This window comes from Phaethon lepturus, unplaced genomic scaffold, assembly GCF_000687285.1.
Source record: "Phaethon lepturus isolate BGI_N335 unplaced genomic scaffold, ASM68728v1 scaffold19144, whole genome shotgun sequence".
Lineage (NCBI taxonomy): Eukaryota > Metazoa > Chordata > Aves > Phaethontiformes > Phaethontidae > Phaethon > Phaethon lepturus.
In genome coordinates this window covers 31,065-40,812 of record NW_010537193.1, presented here as the reverse complement: position 1 = coordinate 40,812, position 9,748 = coordinate 31,065, and the positions used below count along the sequence as shown (strand labels likewise).

The following is a 9,748-nucleotide window of genomic DNA, read 5'->3' as shown; positions in this document are numbered from 1 at the left end:
TTTGTTAAATACTTGCGCATATGGAAAGTCAGTGTGGGAACACATACAAAGTGTAGAATACCAGCTTTAAATTCAAAAGGCTCATTTATTGTTCTATGCTTTTTTCTAATTTTAAAACATAGAAAATAAAAAAAAGCAGTTAAAACCAAGACCATCAGTAGGCAAAAAAAAAGGTCATCTCTACTTGTGTACTTGTTCCATGCTATAAACCGTATATTATGTTATGAAAATTGCCTCCCACATTTGTAAATATTATTATTGTATTAAAATAATAATGCTTATGTAATGACAGAATTGTCAGCATGCAAAATAATTACAACGAACAAAGAAGAATAGCTGGTTAGAACACAATAGCTCTCTGTCAGAAGAGCCTGAAATTTATTTTGTGTAAGCAGTACTGCATATAGATTATTAGAAGTACCTGTCATATAAATTACCTGTGGGAACCACTCTGACTCCCCAAGTGCTTTAAGGAATGTTGCCTCAGAATCTGTAGGAATAGTGCTGGGAACACAAGCTCTCATCAGCTTTTTAAAGCTTGCCTTTGTCTGTCGGATGTCACTGAATTCAACAGGAACAAATTCACAATTCAAAGCAAAATCAAGTTTGAATCCCTGTGTGAAAAGGACAACAGCAGATGTAATTTAAAAGGGAAGCATATTTTCACTGACAGTTTCATCAAATCTCAAAGTCTTGCCTACTTTATTGCTAAATTTTTCAATTCCTAATTAAAAATCTTTTTAGTTAAACACCTGCCCAGGATAATAAAAATCCTTACAACACCTGCATAATGTACCATAATAAAGTACCCATCTACTACTCCTAACAGCGAAATGTATTACACAGCATTCATATCTTTAATTATAATAATAGCAGTAAAAAAAATGAAGTTGCGTTGATAAATCTGTTGAGTTCTTTATACACAACATAATGTGCTTTCTTCAGAATTTTTAGAGGAAATTAACAATAAATAAATAAAATAAAAAATAAAATAACTGTATGCATGACACACCAGAAGTGCAGGACCAATTCTATTAGTTCAATAAAGCAGAGAAAAAGGAACCCCCAAATCCAAAAAGAACGCCCACAACTGCAAATTAGCTGACTCATCTAAGCAGTCACTGCACATTGAGACAGTCGTTTGTCTAAAGTACCTAGTTCAACACAGAACAGCATTAAGGGAATACCTAATATAATTTCCAAGGGGTTTTCCTAGCAGAATCTTCATGTTTTGTTTTACTTGCTGCATTTAGAAAATGAGCAGTAAGAGAGGAGGACTGAATTAAGAGAACAAGTTAGCTAACTGAAAAAAAGAACTATGATGAAAAGGATAATATGGAAAACATTGTTAGGAAAAAAAATTCTCATGTATGAAGCATCACTTAAGATCTTCACAGCAAACTTTTTCAGTTTTCTTCAGAAATTGCACTTCCAGGGAATTAAACTTAGATTGCAAATAATCTTCAGTAAGCTGCTTCATAGGATGCCAAGCGAAAATGTAAAAAAGTGAAAGCTCAGAATTGGCATGGTTCAATAAATTCAACAGCTCAACTACCAAACTTGTTTTTAGAATTTAGAATGTTTCTAAAAAAGTAGCACAATTTCCTTAAAACGTTATACATTTCTGTTTGTATCATCAGTTTATGTGATGTGATATTTCGCAGAATAAAGCAGGTCTTTATAGGAATCAACACCAGTAATGCATGCTGTGCCAAGCCCTTTACAAAGCCAGTAAATTCCAAGTTAGCAGAATGATAACAAAAGCTGGGAAAATAATTCACAATCAAAAATCAACAAGATTTCTTTATATAAAAATTAGAGTTGATTGATCTTATATACTAGAAACAAATTGATGACAGCAGGCTTGAAACAATTGCTTAATCACTATGTAATTTTATTCTTATGTCTGCTAACACAACACACTTTTCCTTAGAAATGCCCAGAGATGACTCATCTTCTGCAAAATTGTATTATTAAAGAAAAAAAAAAAAGTGAAAAACCGTAAACTCTAAACCAGCAAGGAAATCATCCAGCATAATATAAGGTTCCTTGAAGTATTGATTTTTAAACAATTTCCAAATTATATACATCCTACTGGAGTTCAGACTATTTCATGTTGATTTTGTCCAATGCCTGTTGTTTGTACATCCAATATTCAGCTCTTTTCATACTCTGCATAATAATACACAACTGTATGATGATATATTAAAAATGTTTTAACTTATAATAGCACTAACATATTATCCCCCCCCCTAGTTTGTGACTGCTGATACATTAAATGACTTCAATTTTTTTCCCAAGTGATCTAAAGGGTCACTTCAAAGCAGTAGACTAAAGATTTATGTTTCTACTACATATCTTTAGATGCATGACTGAACTCTTAACTTACCATTCATTAAAAAAATCAAACAAATAGAAACGTGAGTAATTGTTACTACTGGATTATGGCAATTTAATTTTATGTAATCGTTTCTCTTGCATTACTCTTCCTATATTCCTTTTCATCAAAGTGTCTCCTTTGCCAGAGCCTTCTGGGGCTCACAGTTGTGAAAGAAAACTTAACAAGATGAAAAATTGATATGAAGAGATCTGTTTGAAACCTTTGGTAAGAACATTCTCCAGAAAAGCAAATGAAAATGCCAATTCAATACAACTGAAAATTTTTGCAGGAAAATTAAGTTTTCTTACTGTTCAAAAGAATAGTTTGTTATGATAAATAATGTTTACTTTTTATGTAATTGTTTTAGAAAGTGATAGAATGTCAAATGAAATCTAGCTAATTAAAAATGACTACTTTGTGTACCAAGGAGTAATGGAGAAACCAAAAGGAAAATGTATTTGCAAACCAATTATAAAGACAAAGTAAAAATTGAGTAAGAATACCTGTTATATAACCATCACTGAAAAAAATATAAATGCAAATACAAATAAGATATAAGAGAACATTTGAAATTACAAAGAAGAGTCACAATAGAAACAAAATTTGCAAAGAATTTTGATTCATCATTCCAATATAGCATGACTCTTCCATCTCCTGAAATAATATAGTTTCAGAAAGAATTGAATACTGATATATTTTCCTACTACCAATAACTGCTTTTGGAAGTTATATATATTTTAAAAATATATAATAGTTTATGTGTGCTCGCATTTGGAATAAGAAAGTAGAAAACAACTGATTTTTCAATCATTGAATGTCGAGATTTAAAAAAATAAATCTGCAAACGTTTTCTGAAAAAAAGTAACGATGTAGAGGATACTTGTTTCTTAAACAACTGCATCTAAAATATTAAAGTCTATCCAAAAAGGTGTAAAAAACTGTAGAAATCATGATCCTCTTCATGTAATCAAATCAGGATGGACAGTCTTTTGGGTTAGCCTTATTCACATCTATTTGGCTTCATGTGAGTTTAACGCTCCCCACAGTAATGAAGGTTTTCTTGTCTGGTAATTGCTTTCCTGACTAACAACATTCCATTTGCTTCATAATATATTTCAACACATCAGGAAAAATAAAACTGCACTTTAAGTTACCAAATAAGTCTGTTTCATGTTTCCCAAAGTAGAAATCACTGAGATGACGACTCAGCTGAACATTAGATGTATAGTCAGCAGAATCAGAGTACAGTAGTATGTATTTAGGTGTAATTAAGTGTGGCTCTGAAAGCATGAACTTACAGACACAGAACTCCAGCACTTCCCTTGGAATAGCTCTTAACAGTCTCTAAGAGGGACAGCGAGCCCCACTGCTGCTACACCAGCCCCACTCCATTTGCCTACTGTCCTATCATTCATCTTTATCCCAGCAGCTACACTGAGCAGGGCCAAACTCTGCTGCCCTTGCTCCCTGCAAAGCCAGTGCAGGGACACAGTGGAGACTGCAAAGACGTGGTGACTTCTGAATATGAAGGCTTTGCTGGATGCTCTGTTGCCTAGCAATGTATTTCCTTCCTAGCCATGTCTTTCCCAGTTTGAATACTCTTACCTTGTACAAAAGCTATTCCATTCCTCTAGTCATCTGTTACCCATCTTTGTATGTCTTAGCTCTAGTACACATCGGCACTTGACCAAAAGTGACAAATAGGGCTCTACTCACAGAACTTCCACGAGTTTGAGCCTGACCTTTAACTGCTCTTTAAGATAGCTTGATGTGTTTTAATTTATGGTAACTTTGTTGTATTATATAACCACAGAGCTTGATTTTCACCCCACCATCCTGCACTGAGTTATACTGCATTAATCGGTTTTTTTGCGTATAGGAACAACCCTCCTAAGATTTTACACCTTTAGAAGAGTTATCCATCCACCTGGCACAAATGTATTGTTTTGTAAAAACGTTAGGGTTATTAAACTCAAGCCAAATAAAAACTATGTTAACATTAAAAAAAAAAAAATTGCCATTACCCGTAACTGAGATTTTTCTCCAAATATATAGAGGGCTGCTTGCCGTCTCAAAAGCTGACTTTGCAGAAAAGAGCTGCTACTGTAGGAAGTGGTGTTATCTTTCCCTGCAAGTCTTGCACCAACATCAATGAATGGAGTCTGAGTGTTGATAAATCGGTTGCTTGAACGAAGACTCGCCCATACACCTTCATAAAGATGAAAAATATTTTAAAACCTCTTTGCATGAGACACTGGAGATCATAATTATTATGGCATATGCTAAAACATAATCTGGAAAGTAGAGTGTTTAAACATGTCATTTACATCCCTCATAGAGCATAATTAACAGCACATACTGGAAAGAAGTATTTTCTTAACAAGAAGTGTCAAAAGCATCCTACTGCACTGTCATTTAATCTACGATACCAATCAAACTCTGCACAGTGCTTTCTATTGTAAAGAAAACGGTTGCTATGCTATCAGTAATACAATGATAAAATGAATGACAACTTGCAAGTAATTAATGTCCATTTAAGTATATGGAAATGAAATTGCTAGTGTTTTTCTTTTCCAAAGTAGGGACAAAAATTTGATATATTTCCTTGTCAAAGGCGCATTATTTTGGAAGTCTATCTAGTAAGAATATTACATAATTACCTTCTTCAAAAACAGAAATAGTACCACTTAAAATTCTCTGTTACCTAGAATTCGTGTGTTCCTTTCATCCTACACAATGTAATAGTATCAACCATATCTTATTATAATGAAAGTATATATAAGGATGATCAATTCAAATATTACATTTCAGGACAACATATCCCATATTTACTCCTGAAATGTCATGATTAAAATGCAGAATGCCATGAATTTTATTTTTTAATTGTCCATGTCTAATGGACAATTAGAAATGAAAATTTATTTAAGGAAGTTTGCTATTTTATCATGTGTTTCATAACTGTATTCTAGCAGATTTGACTACAGTACAGTTGTGTGAGTAGAGACAAGGATGCCTAGAAGATCACAGTCTCACAGTTTTAATTTGGCAGTAAGATCACCATTACTCTGGCAGCCGGGCATGGTACAGAAATCCCAGAGCCAGCAACAATATGAGCTTCAAACAGTGCAGCGTGACATGGAAGCACGGACTTGCATCTGAAAGCAGCACACCCATATCTGGATGGCATTGTACCAACCTAATAACCTCTGCCTCTCAACAGCATTTTCAGTTTGCATATTGTGCCTTGCTGATGCAGCTATATTGTCATTTCCAGAGGAGGAAATTCCTACAGCACACAGACATGCTCTGATGTGATCATGCTTAAGTAACTTTTGTGATTTCAACATAAGGTAAAGTAGTGATAAACCAGATTGCCAAGGCCTGTTTAGCACTAGCAGGAGAAAAGATAAGCAGTAAATATTTTTCTGTTTCTTGTGCCTTAGTTAGTAACAATGATTTTGTGAGACTGTTACTGTGTGTCCAATGTGAGGTACGTGAAAGGTACTTGATGTTCAGACTATAAATAGCACTACTTGAAAATCTGATCCCTTAAAGTATACTGAACTTGGCATTCCAATGGCAGCATGGAATTCTTTAACCCAATATGCAGTAAATCAGATTATCAGAAGAGACCTTTGTCCATAAATCTGTGAAGCAAGATATCCAAAAGAGGCACCAGAATATAGTAGTAGAAATTTAGTTACTATAGTACCAAAAAACCCCTTCAACCCCTTCAGGAAAATCCAATAATATGCATAGTTAACATTTTTTGCGTAGAACAAAAAAAGCTGCAGATAACAGTAAAATTCCACTGAGATAGCTCAACCAGCAAAACAATTTTATTCTATTTTTCAGAAGCAGGATTATGTTTCTATTAAAGAATAATTCTGTACAGTAATCCTGAACAGGGACTTGTCTGTACTGTTAGGCTTGTCTGTCTGTCTGGCTGCTAGTCTTAGATGTGAACAAATGAATAGGAGTAACTGAGAGTGGCTGGCTAGGAACTTATGAATTGGTAACAGTTCTAAACAGTTTCCACTGCAAGGACAGCCAGTTTTGTAAAAAACCTCACATAGTAAAGTAGCATGTTTAGTATAAGCTTTTGGTTCATATCTGAACCACTACAGATGAAATAATAAAAGCTTTAGCAAGCAGAAATCACGGCAAGCGTTTAATAAGATAAATAATTATTTGTTCATTTGGTATGAAAAAACACTAGCTCCAACACAGACAACTGTCCCTATAGATGATACATACAAAAATACACAATGTCACTTTCTAATATTTTACAAATGCAGGCCATCATTAGTGCCTGTAGCACATCAAAAGTAACAAACCCAGTTACAAATACATGCAGATGAATGCGTTTACCAGTGATGGATAACAGTGATTAAAAGACACAACTATATTTCTATTCTAATTTTGCCTAGTATCTTTTTTTTTTTTTTTTGTTAGCAGTATCTAGCTTTCATTATTTGGCACATACCATATTGTTATGACTTTCTAATTGGGCAGAAATCAATTTGTCGCTGTTCACTAACATTAACAATACTTTTGGAAAGAAAGTTCATTGACTAGGTAACAATATTTCTTAGCTATTTTACTAAAGCAGTAGGATTACTAAATGCTCTTTTGCAGAATTATTTTTTTGCTCTTTGAAATACTCACACAGAAAATTTTACGCTTATTACTCCATATTAGATAATAACATTATTAAAGAATAACATGGTGAAGTGTGTGACTAATCACTGTAACTGCATCATACATTCAATGGCCAAAACCCCCAAAACAAAAACCACACCACAACACTGAAGTAAAAACCCAAAATTTTGTTAATGCAGAGTCAAGGCTTTCTGTCAATGTAACTTTAGCATGAATTAAGATACTGTAGTAGTTATGGACATGGTAGAAAAGAATGTGCTCTCAGGACACAGAATACAGTACCTTGATGGACTCTTCCCTTAGTTGCTGATTTGGAATTTGAATGAGTGAAACATTTATCTCTGTACCCAAGCACTGGTAGATAACAGTTAAGACAGAAGGAGGAGGAATGGAATGCACATTGCAGCGAGACACATTGCAGGAGAAAAGAAAAGGGTTACTTATTAATTTCCAAAGTTCTAGTATATATTGAATTTCTTTATAGTTTATGATTTATCAGACAGCACAAATCTTAGTCATCGCAAGACAAAACATCAATCAAGCCAGAAAACCAATATAAAATGGGAAGGAAGTAGCCATTCATCAAAAATGAGTAATTTTCATTGTCATTGCAATAGTTTAAAACATATAGCACAGCCATCATATGTTTTTCCATAATTATAATACCAAAGGAAATGTAACAATTAAATCATTCTCCTGAATACTTTATAGAAATCTTCTATCCAGCTGAAAGTTAGTTTCATTAAAAATCTCAACCTCAGTGCTTTTTAAGAACTGTTTTTGTCTAATTTAGGTACATAATTTGATGGACTTCAAAATCAAATCAGAGTGCAAGATGTTACTTCTATATAAGTACAAACATTTTTAAAGGACTATGTAAAAGTACATAATTTAGAAAACAACTTATATCTATCACACAAACCGATTTCCTCCCCCCTTGCAAAAATTCTCATTTTCAGTAGGAGCCTTATATGCTTATCAGAGGGTATATTTTTGGCTCAAAAGCCACATCATCACAAGCAACTTCTTTTAATACAAATATTCAATTAAAACATACTCAAAATGTTAATGTCTCCTGCTTTTAAAATAAATGTCTGAGCTGCGTCTGTATTTATTAATTACAGATACCCTAGTATTTTTCCAACAGCAGCAAATCTGTCCTGGTTAAACCACAACAAAATCATACTGAGAAAACATTTTATTCTACTAAATTACACAACAATGCCAGGTAAGAAGTGCTGTTCTGTAAAACCACACTATACTTGTAAAGTAATATAAGAAGAAAAGGTATATATTTTGAGTGAACTTACAATTCTTATGAAAGATATTGACCAAGGTATTGCCAGAAAAAAAGTCCAAGAATGAAAATATATTATGAAAGACAAGTATTTGGACAAACAACTTAACTGGGCTTTAGGCAAATACTTAGTTACAATATTCCAGGTAAAGTAAAAAACTGTACCTGACACAGACACAAATATTCAGGACAACTGATGAGTACTCAGAACAATAATGATTTTTTTTTAAATGAGAAATACTATTCAAGCACTGGTACATAATTTAACTTCATTTTTAAAAGGTTGTGTATTAAAAATACATTGTCTGGCACAAAAATTAGAAAATGTCATTTTCAGTTTCTGTATCACAGCTGAACCTGGCTTTTGAGCTGTGGTGTTTGAGAATAAACACAAGGAAAGAGGGACCCAGAATCAAAACATTCAGCTCTGGGGCCCCCAACATAAGAAGGACATGGACCTGTTGGGGCAGGTCCAAAGGAGGGCCACAAAGATGATCAGAGGGCTCTCCTGTGAGGACAGGCTGAGAGAGTTGGGGTTGTTCAGCCTGGAGAAGAGAAGGCTCTAGGGAGACCTATAGCAGCCTGCCAGTACCTAAAGGGGGCCTACAGGAAGGCTGGAGAGGGACTTTTTACAAGGGCATGTAGTGACAGGACAAGGGGTAATGGCTTTAAACTGAAAGTGCATAAATTTAGATTAGTATATATAAACAAGAAATTCTTCACTATGAGGGTGGTGTGACAGTGGAACAGGTTGCCCAGAGAAGTTGTGGATGCCCCATCCTTGGAAGTGTTCAAGGCCAGGCTGGATGAGCCTTTGAGCAACCTGGTCTAGTGGAAGGTGTCCCTGCCATGGCAGGGGGGTTGGAACCAGAGGATCTTTAAGGTCCCTTCCAACCTGAACGTCTATGATTATATAAAATCACAAAATTTTGTACAGTGTAGTGCATAATCCATAGCCGCTTGCTATGATAAAGTAACTAGCTAACCCCATTGTCTTTTTCTTTTTTTTGTGTTATTCTTAGGAATATAAAGGAGAGAGAAATCACCATTTTTAAACTGCCTGCCTAAGTCTGTTTTTTCAGATGACCAAAACCCTGTATTTTTGGTCCTGCATACAGTCTTGTGACACTACTTCACATGTGAAATATAACCAGCTGTGAAAAAGTAGTAAAAAATTTTGCAATAATAAATCACAGAATCAATTTATTTGAGAACAACAATTTTAGACAGTCTATATACTTTGTGTGTTTTAGAGCTTTTTGCAAAAGACTTGCGTTAGCTAATCTAAAAAAAAAATAGTGTTTACCTCTCTACAGGGAGATATTCCCTTTCCCTGCTCTCTCTTACCCTGTCAACTTCTCACCTTCACTAGGGCTTGCATTGTACTTGTCAAACATTCTTATGTTTCA

General features: G+C 34.3%; 1 protein-coding gene across 1 annotated transcript in view; it reads right to left on the bottom strand.

Annotated features, from left to right (window-relative positions):
• Window positions 1-437: 437 nt before the first annotated feature.
• Window positions 438-9,748, bottom strand: part of LOC104620260 (myotubularin-related protein 13-like) — a gene marked incomplete at its 3' end in the record, with an annotated part of 33,315 nt that continues 24,004 nt past the window's right edge. Inside the window, exons 12-13 of the mRNA XM_010286425.1 lie at window positions 4,405-4,589; window positions 438-614 (exon numbers count right to left, since the gene is read on the bottom strand). Coding sequence (XP_010284727.1) covers window positions 438-614; window positions 4,405-4,589 — 362 coding nt within the window. The remainder of the gene's footprint in view (window positions 615-4,404; window positions 4,590-9,748) is intronic.